The sequence below is a fragment of the Salmo salar genome, chromosome 09 (assembly GCF_965601325.2).
Source record: "Salmo salar chromosome 09, fSalSal1, whole genome shotgun sequence".
Lineage (NCBI taxonomy): Eukaryota > Metazoa > Chordata > Actinopteri > Salmoniformes > Salmonidae > Salmo > Salmo salar.
Window position 1 is genome coordinate 97,432,557 of NC_138299.1, and position 25,873 is coordinate 97,458,429.

A 25,873-nucleotide genomic window follows, 5' to 3' on the forward strand; every position below is an offset into this window, starting at 1 on the left:
TAACTTGCCTGTGTCATGCTGTTGACGTCCACCTCCGTGCCTGTCTTCTTGGAGATGTCCAGGATGTTGCGGACCATGTCTGTATTGCTGCCCTTGGCCGCCCAGTGGAGGGCAGTGAAACCCGAGATTAAATCTTTCTTCTCGGCCAGCTGCGGGTCCTGTAACAGGACGCTGTAGATCTGTCCCCAGAGACCGGCAGCATACTTCACCAGCCACTCATGAGTTGCAGCTTCCAAAGGAATAGATTGATCAGAGTACTTATTGGCATCCTTATTGGTAACCTTATTGGTAACCTTGGTGAGATCATTGGTGGTGTCGTCACCCTGTTTCAGGAGCTTGTTTTGGGTTCTCTTCAGCTGTGGAGACTGAGACTCTGAGTACTTATTGACATCCTTGACATCATCCCCTTGTTTCGGGTGCTTGTTTGGGGTTCTCCTCAGCTGTAGAGAGACAGATGTTTGTGGTGTCTCTCCTAGCTCTGGATGTCTGATGTAAGGCCCAGGGGAGGTGTAGGTGACTGTACCCCACTCTGAGCTCACTCTGCCAGGATGTTTAGGAGTCACTGCTGCCTCTGGTGGTAGAGAAGCGGGAGATCTGTGCCAACATGCTTGGAATCGCTCAAATCTTCTGTCCCATAGACACTTTATTCCAGTACTGGTTCTTGTCTGTGGTGGAGATTTCACTGCCACTATAGCAAACACAGGGTCAGTAGTTTTTCCAGTTTTTCTGATCCCTTGATCAGCTGAAACATTCAGTAACTTGATTGTGGGGGGTTCTTGATAAGAATGTTTGATGGGCTTACTTGACCTAATGGCACCCCCATAACCTGCAGGGCGCGCATTGGGGCATCCTCCTAATTCATTTATATGCAGAGGCATACATTTTAAATTATCGTTCAAACTATTACCATTTATTCTTGAAGCACAATATGAATTGTTATTTTCAATGTCGGAGTTCAGTATTTTACCAGATTTGGAACAGGCACGGCAAATATTCTCGTCCAAGTCCGACTTTTCAGTGGTTAAATGCATTCCTCCTTTCACAAAGTCGTGAAACCTTTTCTTTACGACAAACTTGACATCATCGATCTGTTTGACGAACACAACGATGTTTATAATTGTCTTGAATAGATCCCTATTGTGCTTCTTTTCCACAGGATCACTGCAATTGATCTGAGGTTTTAAAGTATTCAGCAAATCCGAAATTTTCATTTTGCCGCCGTGCTTCAACAAAAAAAGTCTAAATAGTTGTTATAGTCAAATACATATTTTTCAATGTTCACCTCTTCCCAGATAGCGGGGAAACGTTAATTTACTGTTCTGAAACTCTCCGTTCACCGACTGTCCCGTCCGTCGTCTTCTATGAAGATGCGTCGAGGGCCCCCCACCACCACTACCTGCTGTTTCCGGTGCCTAGCCATAATAGTTTTAATGGGAAATTAGAACATCTTTGCAGTGCCCGCCAAGGGTACCAGGCCGGTGAGCGCCATTTTCTAGTTCACGTTTCAGTATCATCCACTATTCCATTATATCGTAGTCTAGTCCAGTCTAGTTTTACACCTTGGTTTTCTTTAGCAGAATAGTTTTTGTCATTGTGCCAGTTTATAAAACACATGTTATTCGCCTACATGTTGTTGTAACAAAGTCATAATGCATGCTTGATGTATAACGGATGGAGCATATTTTTTCTGCGCTTTGACTATTGGCTCAGTTGGTAGAGCATGGTGTTTGCAACGCCAGGGTAGTGGGTTCAATTCCCACGGGGAAGAAAAAAAAAATTACGAAATGTATGCATTCACTACTGTAAGTCGCTCTGGATAAGAGCGTCTGCTAAATGACTAAAATATGTAAATGTATTCTCCAACCTCTTGATTACAGTGTATATTTACAGTTTATCATCAGGACCAGACCAACACCGCGCAGAGGGTCTGTCTGTGTTTCTCCTTCTCTGTTCTTAAATCTGTTCTCATGGAAACCATGGCGCCCTCTACAGTACCAAATCAGAGCGATAGAGGCTCCATTATGTACAGTCTTACTGCATGTGAGGCTTTAACAAATTGCATTTCAGCATATAGGGGGTGTTGCCACAAAGTAGCCATATTGAATGAATTGAGCTGTTCCACTGTCAACCATTGTTGTCAACCCCACCAGGTCCCGATGAAGACAGCTTCTCATCAATTCTACTCCTCACGCTCCTCTTCTTCACGATGGCCGCCACGGACATAGACGTCTTCGCTGTAAGTAGGCTAGAGATTTGCTGCGTTTCACAAAAGTCATGACTAAACAGCCTAGTGAAATATGCATAGCCTACATTAGTGTGCCTACTGCTATATAGAGTATTATAGAGTATTAAGTAACATCTGATGTGGGGTTTGTTTCATCAACACCGGGAGAGCAGGGATTTCTTTCCGGTAGGATAGATAGCATTTGGAGAACGGTAGCCTACTCTTGACGCATAATTATTTCAATCCTATTCTAGGTTACTTATGACATGTTAATTGATGCTAGGTATGAAATTGAGTCATTTTAGTCGTTGCACTTTGATATTGCTGTAAAAAAGAAAAATCAATCTCGACACCTCACTGGGCTGTCGCTCAGAGGTTAAACCAATAGCCACGCAATGCTACATTGTATCAATTCGGTCAACAGATGTATCATTTGCCACTGTCAGTGAAACATTGTAACAGCTTTGGAACTTGTTTATTGTAGCCACGCAGGTATTGCATGTTTTGTGGAGAGAAGAGGGTTGATGCATAGTAACTACATCGCTGCAATGAAAGGAGGGAGAGTTAAACTTTCAGTGCAACCCTAGCTAAGAGGCTAGTTAGTTAGAGTTGTTGTGAATTGAAGCTAACCTGCGGATAACAGGATAAGTAGGTAAGTAGCAGCCACACTAATCCTCAGTTCAACACTATAGGAACACACACTGAGGACGTGTGTGTCTGTGAACATATGATATCCTTCCGTGTTTATTAATAACGGTAGCCAACTGGCATTCTGACCTCAGTTATTGAGTTAGTGATTCAATTCATCCCTGTAATTCAGTTTGCGCCGCACAAACACACACTACGGCACATGGACGTGGAGCGGATGACAGATTGTGTTTTGTTAAGGGTGATTTTTTTTTTAAAGGGCAGGAGACATGGATCTCCTCACCCTGTGAAATAACAGAGGGATCTTTGTGCGTGTGTGTGTGTGTGCGCGTGTGTGTGTGTGTGTGGAGCACTTGGCCAGTGGTACAGATGATTGTTGTTGAGCTCATCCTTGTCCTCATGGCTAGTCCTCTGTGCTGTGAATAACAACATGCTGGGCCCAGTCCTCTGTGCTGTGAATAACAACATGCTGGGCCCAGTCCTCTGTGCTGTGAATAACAACATGCTGGGCCCAGTCCTCTGTGCTGTGAATAACAACATGCTGGGCCCAGTCCTCTGTGCTGTGAATAACAACATGCTGGGCCCAGTCCTCTGTGCTGTGAATAACAACATGCTGGGCCCAGTCCTCTGTGCTGTGAATAACAACATGCTGGGCCCAGTCCTCTGTGCTGTGAATAACAACATGCTGGGCCCAGTCCTCTGTGCTGTGAATAACAACATGCTGGGCCCAGTCCTCTGTGCTGTGAATAACAACATGCTGGGCCCAGTCCTCTGTGCTGTGAATAACAACATGCTGGGCCCAGTCCTCTGTGCTGTGAATAACAACATGCTGGGCCCAGTCCTCTGTGCTGTGAATAACAACATGCTGGGCCCAGTCCTCTGTGCTGTGAATAACAACATGCTGGGCCCAGTCCTCTGTGCTGTGAATAACAACATGCTGGGCCCAGTCCTCTGTGCTGTGAATAACAACATGCTGGGCCCAGTCCTCTGTGCTGTGAATAACCACATGCTGGGCCCAGTCCTCTGTGCTGTGAATAACAACATGCTGGGCCCAGTCCTCTGTGCTGTGAATAACCACATGCTGGGCCCAGTCCTCTGTGCTGTGAATAACCACATGCTGGGCCCAGTCCTCTGTGCTGTGAATAACCACATGCTGGGCCCAGTCCTCTGTGCTGTGAATAACAACATGCTGTGTTTCTCAAGACGCCCAGGTTCTGTCCCAAATTGCACCCTGTTCCATATGTAGTGCACTACTTTTGACCAGGACCCATAGGGTAGTGCACTACTTTTGACCAAGACCCATAGGGTTCTTGTTAGAAGTAGTGCACCAAATAGGGAATAGGGTGCCATTTGGGATGCACACTCCGAAGACAGACATGGTTCAGTATCAGGTTATGGGAACATGGATTGCATGCTAATGCCCTGGGTTAAATATAACCTAGCATTAGTCAGGCTTTCATCTTGGGTTAAATATAACCTAGCATTAGAGTCAGGCTTTCATCCTGGGTTAATCATAACCTAGCATTAGAGTCAGGCTTTCATCTTGGGTTAAATATAACCTAGCATTAGGGGGTGGCAGTGGTTAGAGCGTTGGGCCAGTAACCGAAAGGTTACTGGATCGAATCCCCTGGTTGACAAGGTCAATAATCTGTCTTTCTGCCCCTGAACAAGGCAGTTAACCCACTGTTCCCCGGTAGTGTAAGGTTCCTGTGTGTAGCTGGTGTAGAGAGTCAGGTGCAGGACAGCAGATATGAGTAATCAACGTTCTTTAAAAAAAAAAAATATATATACAAAGTATCATCACGAGCCCACAAAGACGGACTGAAATACAACAAACAATCACTCACAATCACTGGCTCCAGGTCATCTACAAGACCCTGCTAGGTAAAGTTCTGCCTTATCTCTGCTTGCTGGTCACCATAGCTGCACCCACCCGTAGCACACGTTCCAGCAGGTATGGGCCAACCTTTATTTAACTAGGCACTTGTCACCCCCAAAGCCAATTCCTCCTTTGGCCGCCTCTCCTTCCAGTTCTCTGCTGCCAATGACTGGAATGAACTTCAAAAATCTCTGAAACTGGAAACACTTATCTCCCTCACTAGCTTTAAGCACCAGCTGTCAGAGCAGCTCACAGATCACTGCACCTGTACATAGCCCATCTATAAATAGCCCAAACAACTACCTCTTCCCCTACTGTATTTATTTATTTATTTATTTATTTTGCTCCTTTGCACCCCAGTATTTCTACTTTGCACACTCATCTACTGTCAAATCTACCATTCCAGTGTTTTAATTGCTATATTGTATTTACTTCGCCACCATGGCCTTTTTTGCCTTTACCTCCCTTATCTCACCTCATTTGCTCACATTGTATATCGACTTATTTTTCTACTGTATTATTGACTGTATGTTTGTTTTACTCCATGTGTAACTCTGTGTTGTTGTATGTGTCGAACTGCTTTGCTTTATCTTGGCCAGGTCGCAGTTGTAAATGAGAACTTGTTCTCAACTTGCCTACCTGGTTAAATTAAGGTTAAATATGATTTATTTTGATGTATTGTTGAATTAGTCAGGCCTTCAGACACATCTAGCACTAAAAGACACATTGGAAAATAAAGTGATTCTATTGCATTAAAAGGAAAACCAATCCCACATGTCTCTGCATATAAAACATCACACATACACAAACTGTTTGAAATGAAACAGATTGATTTACAGAACCTGATGTTCCTCCCTGTTTTGACATGCCTGGCAGAGCTTTCTGACCTTGCATCTCAGCGGTATGTCTTTGCCGAGGGGTTATAGTCCTAACTGTTAGTCAGAGAGACCTTTTACAGGTCAGGTATCCAGTGATTTTGTTTTGGAGGAGGTTAACATAATTTACTAAAATGCTCTTAACTGGGGAGGAGTATGTGGGCTTGAGTTTAAACAATGTTTATCACTCTTCTTTCTCAACCTTTATTTAACTAGGCAAGTCAGTTAAAAATAAATTATTATTTACAATGAGGGCCTACACCGGCTAAACCCGGACGACGCTGGGCCAATTGTGCGCCGCCCTATGGGACTCCCAATCACTTTCTGGATGTGATACAGCCTGTATTGGAACCAGAGACTGTAGTGATGCCTCTTGCATTGAGATGCAGTGTCTTAGACTGCTTTGCCACTTAGGAGACATTATCATATTTTTTAAGTATTTATTTTTTATTTTTACACATTTATAACATGTGATTGTCTTTCCTCAGAATGAAGAGAAGCGTAGCCTGGAGCTGGGCGGCCATGTTGGGTTTGACAGTCTTCCAGACCAGTTGGTCAGTAAATCAGTCACACAGGGATTCTGCTTCAACATCCTGTGTGTCGGTATGTAACATCTGTGTCCAGCATTACCTCAAGATCTTAACGCGTCTCACTTCTCACTACAGATACAACTCTAGCCTGAGTACCAGTCTATTTCTACTGTAGCTAAAGGCAAGAATGTTTTCTGAATGCAGGAACATTTCAGTACCCAGGCTAAAACATCTTCAGTCGCTACATTTTTATTTTCTCACTCACTCTTTCACATCTTTTTAAAATGTTCATCTTTTTTTCTTTCTACTTATTTTCAACTTCTTTTTGTTTTTGTCTCTCCGTCCTCAGGTGAGACAGGGATAGGGAAGTCAACGTTGATGAACACACTGTTCAACACACTGTTTGAAGCCGAGGAGGCCAGCCACTACCAGAACGGTGTGTACCTGCGGCCCAGGACCTACGACCTGAAGGAGAGCAACGTTCAGCTCAAACTGACCGTAGTCGACACCGTGGGGTTCGGAGACCAGATCAACAAGGAGGAGAGGTGATAGTACAGGAACAGCTGGATAGGAGGTGGTTTGGTGAACCACACTCGCGTGATGAGTAACCTTGTCTGACATCTGTTTGAGATGTTTAGCTCATGGATTTGTGTAGGTACTGTAGGGAGAGATGGCATCAGGACTGTTCAGGCCGGGGGTTAGGGGTTCAGGCCAGGGGTTAGGGGTTCAGGCCGGGGGTTAGGGGTTCAGGCCGGGGGTTAGGGGTTCAGGCCGGGGGTTAGGGGTTCAGGCCAGGGGTTAGGAGTTCAGGCCAGGGGTTAGGAGTTCAGGCCAGGGGTTAGGAGTTCAGGCCGGGGGTTAGGGGTTCAGGCCGGGGGTTAGGGGTTCAGGCCAGGGGTTAGGGGTTCAGGCCGGGGGTTAGGGGTTCAGGCCAGGGGTTAGGGGTTCAGGCCGGGGGGTAAGGGGTTCAGGGGTTCAGGCCAAGGTTGGGGCTAGGGCCAGGTTGGGGTTAGGGTTCAGGTTGGGGTTAGGTTTCAAGCCGGGGTTAGGGGTTCGGCCGGGAGGGCGCCGGGGTTAGGGTTCAGGCCGGGGGAGGCCGGGGTTAGGGGTTCAGGCCAAGGTTGGGGTTAGGGTTCAGGTTGGGGTTAGGGTTCAGGTTGGGGTTAGGGTTCAAGCCGGGGTTAGGGGTTCAGGTTAGGGGTTAGGGTTCAGGTTGGGGTTAGGGGTTCAGGCCGGGGGTTAGGGGTTCAGGCCAAGGTTGGGGTTAGGGTTCAGGTTGGGGTTAGGGTTCAGGTTGGGGTTAGGGTTCAAGCCGGGGTTAGGGGTTCAGGTTAGGGGTTAGGGTTCAGGTTGGGGTTAGGGTTCAGGTTGAGGTTATGGTTCAGGTTGGGGTTAGGGTTCAGGTTGGGGTTAGTCATTAAATAACACTTCAGTCAGTGGTTGAAGGTGGGAAGTTAAGACAGGCTGTAGATATAAGACCTACATTGGACATTCAGCATTCCTCCTCAGGCCCTCTCAACTAGTGGCCCTCCAGCCAACACACATACAGTGGAAAGGATTGGAATAAATTAAGGCTTTGGGTCTTTGTGCAGCAATGAATGGGAAGGCAGGAGAAGGGGGAGGATGATTGGTAGAACTAATGCAATCTGAAAGGGAACTGGAATGGTCCAACAACAGGGGAGTGGGAAAGAGTGCATTTTTGGGATGGTATTATTGCTGCAGTTTGTAACCGAGATACTCTACTATTTGTTTCTTGAATCGAAGGTAAAACTCTCTAGGATATTTATTTTCTGGTGAAAACGCTTCTAAGGAGCTTGAGAGTAAATAGTGTATATGTTCTTAAATGACTTGCCTAGTTAAAGGTTCAATAAAAATAAATAAATATATTTTCAGGCCCTGCATCTGCATTAAAAAAACAACACTTTTCTCAGGGATGTGATTGTCCCCAATTTAATCAGGAATTCCTGCTTTTCTGACATTCTCCATTCACGTGTATTTGAAACTGACCTATCCCCAAAGCCCAAATCCTGATCACATCCATGTTGGTCTCTCTGTGCCCTGCAGCTTCAAACCCATAGTGGACTACATCGACACCCAGTTTGAGACCTACCTGCAGGAGGAGATGAAGATCAAACGTTCCCTGTTCAACTACCACGACACCAGGATCCATATCTGTCTCTACTTCATCGCCCCTACTGGACACTCTCTCAAATCCCTGGATCTGGTCACCATGAAGAAACTGGACAGCAAGGTAATGTTTGAAATGCATTTGTTCTTGTATTAGGAGCTGTTCTTATACTTACAGCCCTGCAGGAATATACTGTTGCGGGAAAACATTTTTGGACATTGATTTGTTTGGACACTGAAGTGTTAGCATCTGAAGCGTTGGACATCAGAAGAGTTGAACAGCACCTGGCAGCTCCTGAATGATACTGCCAGGTGTTCAGGTTCAGGCACAACCCGTTACCTTTTTATCTCAAACTAGAGCTGCATTGCGTTTTTGACGCTTGAGTTTGTGTCAATCCAAAGTCAATATAAAAACCATAGTAGACATGATGATTGAAACGCTATTGGAATGCAAAAGCTGCTCCTCCCTGTACTCCAGGTAAACATCATCCCCATCATTGCCAAGGCAGACACCATATCTAAGAGCGAGCTGCACAAGTTCAAGATCAAGATCATGTCAGAGCTGGTGAGCAACGGTGTTCAGATCCACCAGTTCCCTACTGAGGATGAGGCTGTCACCGAGATCAACTCCTCTATGAATGTGAGTCTGATGCACACACACACACACACACACACACACACACACACACACACACACACACACACACACCCTTGTCTTGTCACAATACAGTTGTGTATGCCAGGCACCTGTACACTGTAATCAGGTTGCTCGCGTCCCTGATTTACTGCATCAGCTGAGGAGCTGATTGATTGAAAGAGACAAGTGTCCTCCTCTTCCTCGATGCCTTAAAAAACAAAACACACCAGCTTATTTGTGAAACCTTGCTGTGGTCTTGTGTTTTTAAACTACAAGTCATTGTTATATTATAAGGGGGTCATACATGCTCATGACAGTCTTATCATGCATTATAACTGCATTATACAGTATCTGCAGGCTTTAGTAAAGTGTTACTAAATGTTTCTATATTAAATTAAATCCTTTGTTCCAGGCCCATCTGCCCTTTGCTGTGGTGGGGAGTGTTGAGGAGGTTAAAGTGGGGAATAAGATGGTGAAAGCCAGACTGTACCCCTGGGGAACTGTACAGGGTAGGTATCTCTATTGATCCTGTACCCCTGGGGATCTGTACAGGGTAGGTATCTCTATTGATCCTGTACCCCTGGGGAACTGTACAGGGTAGGTATCTCTATTGATCCTGTACCCCTGGGGATCTGTACAGGGTAGGTATCTCTATTGATCCTGTACCCCTGGGGATCTGTACAGGGTAGGTATCTCTATTGATCCTGTACCCCTGGGGATCTGTACAGGGTAGGTATCTCTCTATTGATCCTGTACCCCTGGGGAACTGTACAGGGTAGGTATCTCTATTGATCCTGTACCCCTGGGGAACTGTACAGGGTAGGTATCTCTCTATTGATCCGGTACCCCTGGGGAACTGTACAGGGTAGGTATCTCTCTATTGATCCTGTACCCCTGGGGAACTGTACAGGGTAGGTATCTCTATTGATCCTGTACATTGATTATACAGTTATAGAACCATACAAATAATTTGGAAAGTGGACAACACCGTAACAGGTCAAATAAGAACACACAGTAATCAATAAAAGTCCCTTTTTCTATACTACTGATGCAAGCAGAGCAAGACCTCAGAATCAATAGGCCTGGGCTAGAAAAGTGAATACATATCATTAAAGCATCGATGTTACACAATCACTAGAGACCCATATCATTAAAGCATCGATGTTACACAATCACTAGAGACCCATATCATTAAAGCATCGATATTACGCAATCACTAGAGTCCCATATCATTAATGCATCGATATTACGCAATCACTAGAGACCCATATCATTAAAGCATCGATGTTACACAATCACTAGAGACCCATATCATTAAAGCATCGATATTACGCAATCACTAGAGACCCATATCATTAAAGCATCGATATTACGCAATCACTAGAGACCCATATCATTAATGCATCGATTTTACGCAATCACTAGAGTCCCATATCATTAAAGCATCGATTTTACGCAATCACTAGAGTCCCATATCATTAATGCATCGATTTTACGCAATCACTAGAGTCCCATATCATTAATGCATCGATTTTACGCAATCACTAGAGTCCCATATCATTAATGCATCGATATTACGCAATCACTAGAGACCCATATCATTAATGCATCGATTTTACGCAATCACTAGAGTCCCATATCATTAATGCATCGATTTTACGCAATCACTAGAGTCCCATATCATTAATGCATCGATATTACGCAATCACTAGAGACCCATATCATTAAAGCATCGATGTTACGCAATCACTAGAGACCCATATCATTAATCCATCGATATTACGCAATCACTAGAGACCCATATCATTAATGCATCGATATTACGCAATCACTAGAGACCCATATCATTAATGCATCGATTTTACGCAATCACTAGAGTCCCATATCATTAATGCATCGATTTTACGCAATCACTAGAGTCCCATATCATTAATGCATCGATATTACGCAATCACTAGAGACCCATATCATTAAAGCATCGATGTTACGCAATCACTAGAGACCCATATCATTAAAGCATCGATGTTACGCAATCACTAGAGACCCATATCATTAAAGCATCGATGTTACGCAATCACTAGAGACCCATATCATTAATGCCAATATAAAATTGTTATTTGCTCAAATGCGTATTGTTGTTAACTTGCTATTGAATGACCAGTCCCTTTCAAACTATAAGGTATGTCACCATATTAAACCAACCATATATCCCAATCCTGCTGTGTTGTGTTAATCAGTGGAGAACGAGAGCCACTGTGACTTTGTGAAGCTGAGAGAGATGTTGCTGAGAGTGAACATGGAAGACCTGAGAGAGCAGACTCACGCCAGACACTATGAGCTCTACAGACGCTGCAAACTGGAGGAGTTGGGCTTCACAGATACAGACCCTGACAACAAACCCTTTAGGTGAGACCAGCTCTTGGTCAAAGTTACATAGCAGGCAGGCTGTCTACCTTCTTTTTTTTGTGCTGAAGGTTTGTCATCAAATATGAACAATATGAACTGAAATTAGACTAGTGTTGGAAGCCAAAATACAGCCAAAGCTAGCATCAGAACACGTAGTACTCACCGGCCCCTGGAGACAATCAAAGAGCCCACGGACATCTCACAACAGTCAGAGACCTAATACACATTCTAGAATGAAATATAGGATTCATCCCAAATGGCACCCTATTTCCTACATAGTGCCCTACTTTTGACCAGGGCACCCTATTCCCTACATAGTGCCCTACTTTTAGGGTGCTATTCGGGATACAAGCCTTAATACCGTATACCTGTTTAACTGTGACTACCTTGTCTTCCCTCACCAATCAGTCTGCAGGAGACGTATGAAGCCAAGAGGAAAGAGTTCCTGGGGGATCTGCAGCATAAGGAGGACGACATGAGACAGATGTTTGTGAACAAAGTGAAAGAGACAGAGGCAGAGCTGAAAGAAAAGGAGAGGGAGGTAATCATTCATGGGTGCTTCTGGGAGTTGTCTTGTTTAGATAATGATACTGTTCTGCTCCTCATGTTGAGAACATGTTCTAGACTGTGGCTAGGGGATGAGACTCTGGGTTGTTTCTGGACTGGGCATTAGAATATAATCAGCCATGTGACCATGTGTCTACAGAGCATTTTGGGAGCATCTAACAGTTTGGACCCTTTTACTTTAGTTTGAACTGTTTGCTCAGTGTAGGATTCTGAGATATTACCTTGGGTGTGCTGCTGCCAGTGGCGAGTTTAGCATGTAAATCTTGGAGGGGCAAATGCTATATATATATATACACTGCTCCAAAAAATAAAGGGAACACTTAAACAACACAATGTAACTCCAAGTCAATCACACTTCTGTGAAATCAAACTGTCCACTTAGGAAGCAACACTGATTGACAATAAATTTCACATGCTGTTGTGCAAATGGAATAGACAACAGGTGGAAATTATAGGCAATTAGCAAGACACCCCCAATAAAGGAGTGGTTCTGCAGGTGGGGACCACAGACCACTTCTCAGTTTCTATGCTTCCTGGCTGATGTTTGGGTCACTTTTGAATGCTGGCGGGGCTTTCACTCTAGTGGTAGCATGAGACGGAGTCTACAACCCACACAAGTGGCTCAGGTAGTGCAGCTCATCCAGGATGGCACATCAATGCGAGCTGTGGCAAGAAGGTTTGCTGTGTCTGTCAGCGTAGTGTCCAGAGCATGGAGGCGCTACCAGGAGACAGGCCCGTACATCAGGAGACGTGGAGGAGGCCGTAGGAGGGCAACAACCCAGCAGCTGGACCGCTACCTCCGCCTTTGTGCAAGGAGGAGCAGGAGGAGCACTGCCAGAGCCCTGCAAAATGACCTCCAGCAGGCCACAAATGTGCATGTGTCTGCTCAAACGGCCAGAAACAGACTCCATGAGGGTGGTATGAGGGCCCGACGTCCACAGGTGGGGGTTGTGCTTACAGCCCAACACCGTGCAGGACGTTTGGCATTTGCCAGAGAACACCAAGATTGGCAAATTCGCCACTGGTGCCCTGTGCTCTTCACAGATGAAAGCAGGTTCACACTGAGCACATGTGACAGACGTGACAGAGTCTGGAGATGCCGTGGAGAACGTTCTGCTGCCTGCAACATCCTCCAGCATGACCGGTTTGGCGGTGGGTCAGTCATGGTGTGGGGTGGCATTTCTTTGGGGGGCCGCACAGCCCTCCATGTGCTCGCCAGAGGTAGCCTGACTGCCATTAGGTACCGAGATGAGATCCTCAGACCCCTTGTGAGACCATATGCTGGTGCGGTTGGCCCTGGGTTCCTCCTAATGCAAGACAATGCTAGACCTCATGTGGCTGGAGTGTGTCAGCAGTTCCTGCAAGAGGAAGGCATTGATGCTATGGACTGGCCTGCCCGTTCCGCAGACCTGAATCCAATTGAGCACATCTGGGACATCATGTCTCGCTCTATCCACCAATGCCACGTTGCACCACAGACTGTCCAGGAGTTGGCGGATGCTTTAGTCCAGGTCTGGGAGGAGATCCCTAAGGAGACCATCCGCCACCTCATCAGGAGCATGACCAGGCGTTGTAGGGAGGTCATACAGGCACGTGGGGGCCACACACACTACTGAGCCTCATTTTGACTTGTTTTAAGGACATTACATCAAAGTTGGATCAGCCTGTAGTGTGGTTTTCCACTTTAATTTTGAGTGTGACTCCAAATCCAGACCTCCATGGGTTGATAAATTGGATTTCCATTGATTATTTTTGTGTGATTTTGTTGTCAGCACATTCAACTATGTAAAGAAAAAAGTATTTAATAAGATTATTTCATTCATTCAGATATAGGATGTGTTATTTTAGTGTTCCCTTTATTTTTTTGAGCAGTATATATATATATATATCATTAATTTTTTTCTTTATTTTTTGACGCATGCCAGCAAAGCCACTACACAACACTAAACAATACATTAGTTGCACCATAACGGTGACAAACGGTGCCCACAAACTGTTAGGGCCATAAAGCTGTCCCAACAGCAAGAGTCCCAACACCTTACCACTGCTACACCTGGCTATCAGCGGAGCCTTTTCTGGCAGCGATTTCCCAGTTCTGAGTTTCCAGTTGTTTTGAATGTGGCACAAGTTTTGCTGGATTGATAGCATAGCCAATGTATTCAACCTTTTCCGGCCCATAGACTTGCGTGGGCCAGAAAAGCTTGGAAAAGAGACCCTTAAACCCAGACACTACATTACACTACTACACTACACTACTACATTACACTACTACATTACACTACACTAAAAGAGACCCTTAAATCCAGACTTGGACCACACACCCTCTCCACCAAATAGCAGGGGAAGCAAAATAGTGATTGCTTTGGAACGCTTTGTGTTAGCCACTGATTCCTTCTAAACCCCTCATTGTGGAATTTGCGATTTCCAACTTGCTGTGTAATGTTTATGTCCATTGGCTGATGAGCACCAATACGTTTTATCTATAATTTCTCCTCGTATGACAAGGGTTGAAAAGGATTTGCCAGTAGATTGTCGACGTGATTTATGATGACTGCTTGTCTAGCTTGCTAGCTAATATTTTGAAAGTATGATGTTGACATGATCAGTCCAATCAAAGCTACGGTAGATATAACGTGATTTGACGTTATTTTATCTGTGGCCAATGACCTTCAGCTTTCTTGGATTGGCACTTGTAATGTAAATCTATGGCAGCACCCAAGGGGGCTTGAACTTTTTAGCTCTCCCTGTAGATTATGCGGTGACGTAGTGTTCCCGTGAGTGACCTGAACACTGGGCCAATCACGGCGCAACTAGAGAACATTACCTACCCCTACGCTCCGTATTTTCCGCTGGCTGCCCCACCACCACAGAAAGCACTGAGCTAGACTGAAACACCTGCATTTTGGAGCTGCCTTACTCAAGAAAGCTAAACAGAGACCATGTTTGTATGCGGCATTATTAACTCAATATAATTTTGTTTTGTTTGCAAACTGATATGTGACATGTATTAATGCCAAAATAACATGCAAAACGGCACAATTGTTTTTTGTTTTTTTTTGCTTAACAGGTGGGGCTGAAAACGGGTGGGGCTGAAAACGGGTGGGGCTGAAAACGGGTGGGGCTGAAAACGGGTGGGGCTGAAAACGGGTGGGGCTGAAAACGGGTGGGGCTCTGCTCCACCTGCCATGAATGACGGCTGCTGACTGTATTATTAGACTTTAAAGCACCAAGTGCCTACATGTTACCAACCTGTCTCCCCCTGCTCTCCAGCTCCATGAGAGGTTTGAGCAGCTGAAGAGGATGCACCAGGAGGAGAAGAGGAATCTGGAGGAGAAGAGGAGCGATCTGGAGGAAGAAATGAACGCATTCAACAGGAGGAAGGTGGCAGCTGAGACGCTGATGGGTCAGTCTCTACAGGCATCCTCACAATCATTCAGAAAGGACAAGAAGAAGTAAGTATTTTCTTTCTCTCACTTATCCTCTCGGTCTTTCTCCTTTTTCACTTTACTTTGTCTCTCTCTGTGTCTCTCTCTCTCTCTCTCTCTCTCTCTCTCTCTCTCTCTCTCTCTCCTCTCTCTCTCGGTCTCAATCTCTGTGTGTGTCTCTCTCCTTTAGTTTATTTTTTGGTGTTTAGCATTCAGTCCATTGTTTCATATACTATAGCTCTAGTGATATCTGGCATCTCCGCTGCAAGTGTTACATTCCAGAGGGTCCTTGAGGGAATCAGTGTCAGGGTTTAGACCTAGATAACCAATTGACTCACTATAGCCAAGCTTCAACTGAGCAATACGCTATTGTAGCAGACTGATCTGCTTGTCTCTATGGAGTCGACACTCACACAGCACAGTTGCAGTCAGGAAGTGACTGATGATATAGCATTACAGTGCCAGGAGACATCTTGGCTTGGAAACTGTGATACGGGGGACAGATTGAGTCTGACATTGTGTGCCCAGACAGTGGGGGAGGTCGCAGTTTGCCTTGTCACCGCCTGATGCTTGTGGTTCTGCAACACACACATACAAACACAATAACACTACACACCACCACCAGACCCTCTCTGCATAGTGTGACCTGTCAGTTAGCATCTCAGCTAGGCTAAGCTGGGTCACTGGTGTTTAGCTACACAATATGAATTGATAGGGTAACACTAGCCTTTTCTCCCTGCCTTTGTGTATGATAACACAGATTTGACTAGACTGTGATAACACTAGCTACATTTGACTGGTGTTATCATAGAGGCTGTGGACTGTATGTGTCATTCACTGTTTGGGCACTACCAGAGACCTATATATTTGTCTCTGGGTGACGCTTAAATGGTTCAGAGTGGTAGCCTATTCAGTTCACAGTTAGACATCTTAGATGGTAGCCAATTCAGTTCACAGTTAGACATCTTGCATAAAAAAAGAAGCATAGTTACACACTACTGTCTGTGATTCTATCCCAGTGTCAGTCTGTCTATTGTAATGGAATAATGGTCTCACTCCTCAGACATTTAACTTAATAGAGTCTCGTTGACAGGAAATGTTAAGCAACACACTGATGAGGAGGAGAAAGTGTGACGAAATGTGAGGAAATAAGAAGGTTGACTATTGACTCCGACTCTGATGACTTGTTAATGTGAAGGTTATAGTGCCCTCTACTGGACAGTGCCCACATTTCATAATATAACAATTTGTGCGACGATGGACGTATCGTATAACAGTTTGTTCACTATGTAAAACTGAAACGGACATGACGTTGAAATAACTGCGATCATTGCTAACGCAGCGTTCTCAACCTAGTATTTTGTTTTAAATACGATATTTTTCTTTGATTTTTTTTCCAACTCATTTATCAAATTCTATACACGTTACTTTTACCATATTTTTTGCCATATTTTCTTTCTTCCCTCTTTCAGTTGATTCATGGCCGCGCAGCAACACCAAGGCAACCAGGAATGTTTATCTTCATCACCATGGGAACAAGGGACTTATTTTATCTTCAGGGACTATTTTCATTCTGAAATTGTATGAATGGCCTCAATGATACCTCTTTTACACTACATGTGAGAGAGCAAGCGAGAGAGATGTGTGATGATGAAGAGCTGGCTGTGAACGCCTATGTGTATTCAAGGATCAGAAAGGTGACCATACGCAGTGGACTTTATGAATACGTCCCAAATGGCACCCTATTCCCTGCAGTATATAGTGTACTACTTTTGACCAGGAACAATAGGGTGTCATTTGAGACACCTTTATCTCCAGTGCTGACTCCACAAGACATGTGAAAAGATGATCTGAACTCTGTCATGACAATTTAGCATATGTTGTTATACATTCTTGGTGTGAACGTGTGTCCATCTACCATGGGAAACGTACCATGGGAAAAGTCTAATAATTAATCCAGTGCTGTCTTACATTAATGCAGAACTTGTATACTGTATATGAATATATGCATATTAATACTATATTCGTTTTTTTATATATTAAGAAGTAGTTTATGACGCTGTAGCTAGGTAGAGTACAGTATATTTAATCATAATTTATTACGTTTCTATAGCGATTTTCATAGAATCTCAAAGTGCTTCAAAAACACAAGCAATATATAACAGCCTCCACTCTTCTGGGAAGGCTTTAACCCCTTGTTTTTGGCACTAAACAGTTGCTCTCTCTACATACATACATACATGCATGCATACATACATACATACACCCGAACGACCAAAAGTATGTGGACACCTGCTCGTCGAACATCTCATTCCAAAATCATGGGCATTAATATGGAGTTGGTCTCCCTTTGCTGCTATAACCCCCCCCCTCCCCCCCTTTGCTGCTATAACAGCCTCCACTCTTCTGGGAAGGCTTTCCACTAGATGTTGGAACAGTGCTGTGGGGACTTGCTTCCATTCAGCCACAAGTGAGGTTGTGCACTGATGTTGGGCGATTAGGCCTGGCTTGCAGTCTGCGTTCCAATTCTTCCCGAAGGTGTTCGATGGGGTTAAGGTCAGGGCTCTGTGGAGGACAGTCAAGTTCTTCCACACCGATCTCGACAAACCATTTCCCTATGGACCTCGTTTTGTGCATAGGGGCATTGTCATCAACTTTCCCAAGTTCTCTCACGTCACCCCGCTCCTCCGCTCTCTCCACTGGCTTCCAGTTGAAGCTCGCATCCGCTACAAGACCATGGTGATTGCCTACGGAGCTGTGAAGGGAACGGCACCTCCATACCTTCAGGCTCTGATCAGGCCCTACACCCAAACAAGGGCACTGCGTTTATCCACCTCTGGCCTGCTGGCCCCCCTACCTCTGAGGAAGCACAGTTCCCGCTCAGCCCAGTCAAAACTGTTCGCTGCTCTGGCACCCCAATGGTGGAACAAGCTCCCTCACGACGCCAGGACAGCGGAGTCAATCACCACCTTCCGGAGACACCTGAAACCCCACCTCTTTAAGGAATACCTAGGATAGGATAAAGTAATCCTTCTAACCCCCCCCCCCCCCTTAAAAGATTTAGATGCACTATTGTAAAGTGGTTGTTCCACTGGATATCATAAGGTGAATGCACCAATTTGTAAGTCGCTCTGGATAAGAGCGTCTGCTAAATGACTTAAATGTAATGTCATGCTGAAACAAGAAAGGACCTTCCCCAAACTGTTGCCTCAAGGTTGGTTAGCATAGAGTCGTCTAGAATGTCATTGTATAATGTAGCGTTAAGATTTCCCTTCACTGGAACTAAGGGGCCTAGCCCGAACCATGAAAAACAGCCCCAGACCATTATTCCTCCTCCACCAAACTTTACAGTTGGCACTATGCATTGGGGCAGGTAGCGTTCTCCTGACATCTGCCAAACCCAGTTTCGTCTGTCGGACTGCCAGATCATGAAGCGTGATTCATCACTCTAGAGAACGCGTTTCCACTGCTCTAGAGTCCAATGGCGGCGAGCTTTATACCACTCCAGCCGAAGCTTGGCATTGCACATAGTGATCTTAGGCTTGTGTGTGACTGCTCGGTCATGGAAACCCATTTAATGAAGCTCCCGACGAACAGTTATTGTGCTGACGTTGCTTCCAGAGGGAGTTTGGAACTCGGTAGTGAGTGTTACAACTGAGGACAGACTTTTCATGGCTGTGTGCTCTGTGTGCAGAGATTTCATGGCTGTGTGCTCGATTTTATACACCTGTCAGCAATGGGTGTGGCTGAAATAGCCAAAGCCACTAATTTGAAGGGGTGTCCACATACTTTTGTCTGTATGTGTATATACACTACCGGACAAAAGTTTTAGAACACCTACTATTTCAAGGGTTTTTCTTTATTTTTACTATTTTCTACATTGTAGAATAACAGTGACGACATCAAAACTATGAAATAACACATGGAATCATGTAGTAACCAAAAAAGTGTTAAACAAATCTAAATATATTTTATATTTGAGTTTCTTCAAATAGCCACACTTTTCCTTGATGACAGCTTTGCACACTCTTGGCATTCTCTCAACCAGCTTAATGAGGTAGTCACCTGGAATGCATTTCAATTAACAGGTGTGTCTTAAGTAAATTTGTGGAATTTCTTTCCTCCTTAATGCGTTTGAGCCAATCAGTTGTGTTGTGACAAGGTACGGGGGTATACAAAAGATGGCCCGATTTCGTAAAAGACCAAGTCCATATTATGGCAAGAACAGCTCAAATAAGCAAAGAGAAACAACAGTCCATTACTTTAAGACATGAAGGTCAGTCAATACGGAACATTTCAAGAACTTTGAAAATTTCTTAAAGTGCAGTCGCAAAAACCATCAAGCGCTATGATGAGACTGGCTCTCATGAGGACCGCCACAGGAAAGGAAGACCCAGAGTGACCTCTGCTGCAGAGGATTATTTCATTAAAGTTACCAGCCTCAGAAATTGCAGCCCAAATAAATGCTTCAGAGTTCAAGCAACAGACACATCTCAACATCAACTGTTCAGTGAATCAGGCCTTTATTGTCAAATTGCTGCAAAGAAACAACTACTAAAGGACACCAATAAGAAGAAGAGACTTGCTTGGGCCAAGAAACACGAGCAATGGACATTAGACCGGTGGAAATCTGTCCTTTGGTCTGAAGAGTCCAAATGTGAGATTTTTGGTTCCATCCGCCGTGGCTTTGTGAGACGCGGTGTGGGTGAACGGATGATTTCCGCATGTGTATTTCCCACCGTAAATCATGGAGGAGGAGGTGTTATGGTGTGGGGGTGCTTTACTGGTGACACTGTCTGAGATGTATTTAGAATTCAAGGCACAATTAACCAGCATGGCTACCACAGCATTCTGCAGCGATACGCCATCACATCTGGTTTGGGCTTAGTCCCACTATCATTTGTTTTTCAGCAGGATAATGACCCAACACACCTCCAGGCTGTGTAAGGGCTATTTTACCAAGAAGGAGAGTGATGGAGTGCTGCATCAGATGACCTGGTCTCCACAATCCCACGACCTCAACGAAATTGAAATGGTTTGGGATGAGTCGGACAGCAGAGTGAAGAAAAAGCAGCCAACAAGTGCTCAGCATATGTGGGAACTCCTTCAAGACTGTTGGAAAAGCATTCCAGGTGACGCTGCAAAGCTGTCATCAAGGCAAAGAGTGGCTATTTGAAGAATCTCAAATATAAAATATATGTTGATTTATTTAACACTTTTTTTTGGTTACTACATCATTCCATATGTGTTATTTCATCGTTTTGATGTCTTCACCATTACCATATTCTACAATGTAGAAAACTGTAAAAATAAAGAAAAACCCTTGAATGAGTAGGTGTTTTTACATTTGACTGGTAGTGTATGTGTAAACAATGTATGTACACATTTTACAGGAGCTCTGTGCTTAGGCTGCTATTAGGGCTCCATGGCAACTATACTATGCAATAAGAGTAAAAGCTACCGTTCTATACAATTTCATTAAATATGCAAAGGTAAAAGGTTGAGGAGCTATGGTATACAGAGCTGTAGGACATGCCTCTGACTGCTGTTTATTCTCTGAAATTGTGCTGTTAAAGGGAAAGAGAAGACCTCTCTATGCCTGTTCATTCCAATAAAGAAGTAAATGGAGTTCACTTGGGCCGTGTATGCATTGCTCTGGGACTTCAGAAGGCGAATCATGGTTTTATCAATGCTGTATATTTATAGCCTATAATGAATGTACAGTCGGCCAAAAGTTTTGAAAATGACACAAATATTAATTTTCACAAAGTCTGCTGCCTCAGTTTGTATGATGGCAATTTGCATATACTCCAGAATGTTATGAAGAGTGATCAGATTAATTGCAATTAACTGAAAAGTCCCTCTTTGCCATGCAAATAAACTGAATCCCCCAAAAATAACATTACCACTGCATTTCAGCCATGCCACAAAAGGACCAGCTGACATCATGTCAGTGATTCTCTCGTTAACACAGGTGTGAATGTTGACGAGGACAAGGCTGGAGATCACTCTGTCATGCTGATTGAGTTCGAATAACAGACTGGAAGCTTCAAAAGAAGGGTGGTGCTTAGAATCATTGTTCTTCCTCTGTCTACCATGGTTACCTGCAAGGAAACACGTGCCGTCATCATTGCTTTGCACAAAAAGGGCTTCACAGGCAAGGATATTGCTGCCAGAAAGATTGCACCTAAATCAACCATTTATCGGATCATCAAGAACTTCTAGGAGAGCGGTTCAGTGAGCGCTACCATCAGTCCTGTGTCATGCCAACAGTAAAGCATCCTGAGACCATTCATGTGTGGGGTTGCTTCTCAGCCAAGGGAGTGGGCTCACTCACAATTTTGCCTAAGAACACAGCCATGAATAAAGAATGGTACCAACACATCCTCCGAGAGCAACTTCTCCCAACCATCCAGGAACAGTTTGGTGACGAACAATTCCTTTTCCAGCATGATAGAGCACCTTGCCATAAGGCAAAAGTAATAACTAAGTGGCTCGGGGAACAGAACATCAATATTTTGAGTCCATGGCCAGAAACTCCCCAGACCTTAATCCCATTGAGAACTTGTGGTCAATCCTCAAGAGGCGGGTGGTCAAACAAAAATCCACACATTCTGACAAACTCCAAGCATTGATTATGCAAGAATGGGCTGCCATCAGTCAGGATTTGGCCCAGAAGTCAATTGACAGCATGCCAGGGCGGATTGCAGAGGTCTTGAAAAAGAAGGGTCACCACTGCAATATTGACTCTTTGCATCAACTTCATGTAATTGTCAATAAAAGCCTTTGACACTTATGAAATGTTTGTAATTATACTTCAGTATTCTATAGTAACATCTGACAAAAATATCTAAAGACACTGATGCAGCAAACTTTGTGGAAATTAATATTTGTGTCATTCTCAACTTTTGGCCACGACTGTATAAATCGAATTCCTGAGTTTTACCAGCCACACTGATCACTTACCTGTAATTATCTGTCCTGTATCGCTTGGCTGATGACTCAAACTGAATCTTTCCGCTGCTCTATCGTTCGCTACATAGTTCAGTCTGAGACTGCCGTCATTGAAGTCGTTTGTGGTGACGTCAAAATGAGGGGTGTTGTTGTTAGGGTTCGTTCCTTTCCTCCTTGTCAATCATCATTGGCTCATTGTGACAATATATTTAATTAAATAATTCAAACACCTTTATTAATGCAATTGCAGACAGAAGTTGACAAACAGGAACATAGCACGCATGTTTCCCAGTAAGTTCTGCATCAAACAAAAGGTCTCAAGTTGTTTTATTAAACCGAAGTCCCGCCTTAGTGATGTCACTGACTACGTCATTACCTTTTTACTTCTGAGACCAAAACCCTGCATCCATAGCTATACAAACACAGAGTTTCAGTGTTTATCTAAAAGCTAGGCAATAAATGTCCCCTCCCCAAAGTTGATTTATTGTGGAATGTCTGAGTAGTCTCTTATCTCCCACACTCCCCTGCAGAGTTCTGTCTCAGTCACACATAGAGAGAGAGAGAGAGAGCAACTGTGGAACAATTCTAAAACGATATAATGAATATATATTGTTCATCTGTAGTTTAGGACCCTATAAATGTATGGAGGCATGGGTCTTATAACCCCTCCCCTTCTATTAATATAACATAAGCATAATCAATTATTCTAATACATCAAACATTTGTACAGCCCCAAATCATGACCGCTAGGTGAATCCTGACATTGTACAAAACATAGTCAGTCATCAGTGATTGTATCATCTCTAACCAATCAGAGTATCATAGCCAATGACACATTTTAAAACCACTGCTTTAACCAAGTTCTGGCTCTGACCCAACACATCGGTTTCAGGGACCAATCAGAAATCCATTCTAGACATCGTCTGGGAGTTACTCAGATCCAGACTTATTGCTGAGAGGAAACTAACGTCTGTGGGCGTGGCGTAGCATTTGGCCGGCGCAAGGAGGTTGGGTAGCCAGGCAACTGAATTGCATGATCAGATGTAGTAGGGCATCTTGAAAATACCCAAGACCTGGTTGACTGTGGCGTTAACCAAGACCTGGTTGACTGTGGCGTTAACCAAGACCTGGTTGACTGTGGCGTTAACCAAGACCTGGTTGACTGTGGCGTTAACCAAGACCTGGTTGACGTTGGTGTTTGTGGGTCATCATTTTTTTCTTCTCCCAACCCTGCATTTCCCCCACCAATTACTTTACTCTGTTTTTATTTTAACCTGAGTGCTAGTCTGTTTGTGCTATCATGCCTACTGTAACATGTATGTCTGGCTTGACAATGAGCAGTGGATCTTACAAGAGCACAAACAGGTTTGTTACCAGGTTAGTTTTAATTTTCCACTTAAGCATGAGTTATCTGAGTTACATAAGGGAGATTTTGTTTTATTGTACCCAGGCAATGAATCAATGAATAGCAGGTATTGTCATAGTATTAACTTGCTTCAAGCGAGGGGTAATTATGTAGTGAACAATTAATCTAGTGATTGGCACATGCAAAATACTGGTCCTTTTAAAATACTAGCTTACTTATAGCCTACTTTTAGTTATATAATCTTCATGTCCATAAATGTACAGTACACAATTCCCAGTGAGTATAGGTTCATAGAATGTCAAGGTAGTATAGAATGTCAAGGTAGTATAGTTTGTCAAGTAGTATAGGCTAATGTTTTGTTCATGCATTATGACTTGCAGTATGTATGCTCGTGTATGCTAGCCTGCCTGCTTGTCTCCTGTTGAAATCAATGACCTGAGGTTTTTCTTTTTCTTTTCATAGCTTCTTTAGTCTTCCGTCTGCGTGCTCCCTAACATCAGGAAGGAATTTAAATTAGAAGACTGACTTTCTACCACGCCAAAAGGATGGCTGTTCTATTCTTCCCCGATTTGACAATTAACAAGCTATTGAGGTTACTGTTTTTTTACAGTGTTATTCAAAGCTTCATTTTTGTAAAATCCTTTAGTGCATCCTAAATGGCACCCTATTCCCTATACTGTGCACTACTTTTGACCTAAGCCCCTGGTTAAAAATAGTTCATTACACAGGGAATAGAGTGCCATTTGGGATGCATTCCTTGCTGTGCTGTGCTCTCCTTCCTGAACTCAAGTGATGTTCTTACCTAATACCTAGTCTTGGAGTCTTCCATACAGCTCAGCATATTAGGACACACGTTCTCTAATAGTCAGACACTATATAGGCTATCTATAGGGCTATAAAGTAGTGCATTATATTGGGGATGCAACTTTGGATCAATAACAGCTGATGCTCTATAGCATGCTTCTCTGCATGACATTTTACACATGACTTTCTTCAATAAGCATAAGATAACTAGCCGAGGTGCCAGTCTGTTTATGTTCTAGAAAGCAGTTGGTAAGAGAGCCGTAACCGACTGGCATTCAGGCTGAAAGACAACAATTTTCAGATTAAAAGCCCCCAGAGCATATTAAGTAGTTCATTAGATGAACAAATGTGTTTTCCATGACTGTTCTATGTATTGACTAGTGACTCGTCTTATTCCACTGAAAATCTGTAAGAGTTTTATTAAGGGTGCTGCAAGAGGTTGTTACGGTTGTCTATTTATAAGAAATAAGAACTTTATTTAACAAACTGTGACTTTGTGGAATATGATCTATGGATTAGTCTACCTACTTAAATAAAATAATAATGTTATTTGTGCTATGGTGGTTGGGATTGTATAATTTGATGGCTGTAGATTAACCACCAAGGTGTATTGTTGAATTTGTATGAAATTAAGAACAATATTCCAGCAGAACAAAATGAGCTTCTTTCAATTGTTATTTGAAATTACACTAAAACTACAAAATATAAATGTTATCCTAAAGTGTACAAGATTATAGTTAAACAATCTTAAAATAAGTTGTCTTATAAAAGTGATAGGGTATAATCAATCTCGTATAGATTTGTATTTGCTCGCTATTAATAAAGCTACTTTGAAAAATGTCTTTGATTCAATGTTAATGAATACATTCTGACAGCTCTTAAGTTTGGGTTGTACCTCTCATGTCTACACAGGCTAATAGGGAATCAAAGCGCCACCACACTCTCTCCCCCTTGAGCCCCTGGCTTTCTAGACTGTTCTAGAGACCAGAGCAATGACTGAATGGTCCAGGCACAGAGTTACTGGTTTCCAGTAACATTCATTGTGAAAATGTTACAGAAGAAAGACAATCTGCAAATGGTTGTTTGGAACTAAATGCACAATGGTTCATAAATAATTTACATGCATTACATTTATGGAAACTCAATTTATAACAGTAGTTTAACACACAGCACAGGTATATGCCTAATGATTCTAGAGATGCCATTTACATTGTGCAACCATAGACCTTGTGCAACAAACAAACTGTTCAGCGTGTCCACAATATGGACTCCACTCTCCCCATGATAACATAACCCCACCCACTACTGTGAAGGGTGTGACTTTCTTGCTGATTGATGGGTTTATATCGAATGAAAACTGAGAAGAGGTGTGTGTCGTTTCACCACTGGCCAATTAGACCTTGCTATTTTGGGGCATGGTCTTGGAGTAGT

General features: G+C 43.6%; 1 protein-coding gene across 2 annotated transcripts; it reads left to right on the forward strand.

The window, feature by feature from the left end:
* Positions 1-1,990: 1,990 nt before the first annotated feature.
* LOC106612227 (septin-8-A) lies at positions 1,991-25,282 on the forward strand. Of its 2 annotated transcripts, none has more exons than XM_014213208.3 (10): positions 1,991-2,236; positions 6,115-6,229; positions 6,506-6,701; positions 8,221-8,407; positions 8,762-8,923; positions 9,333-9,429; positions 11,158-11,326; positions 11,735-11,867; positions 15,164-15,345; positions 24,101-25,282. In XM_014213208.3, the coding sequence occupies exons 1-10, from the start codon at positions 2,207-2,209 to the stop codon at positions 24,153-24,155; spliced, it is 1,326 nt and encodes a 441-aa protein (XP_014068683.1). In that variant the 5' UTR covers positions 1,991-2,206; the 3' UTR covers positions 24,156-25,282. The 2 variants fall into 2 exon arrangements, with proteins under 2 accessions (XP_014068683.1, XP_014068684.1); XM_014213209.3 differs by having other exon boundaries at positions 1,992-2,236; positions 16,791-25,282.
* Positions 25,283-25,873: the final 591 nt, after the last annotated feature.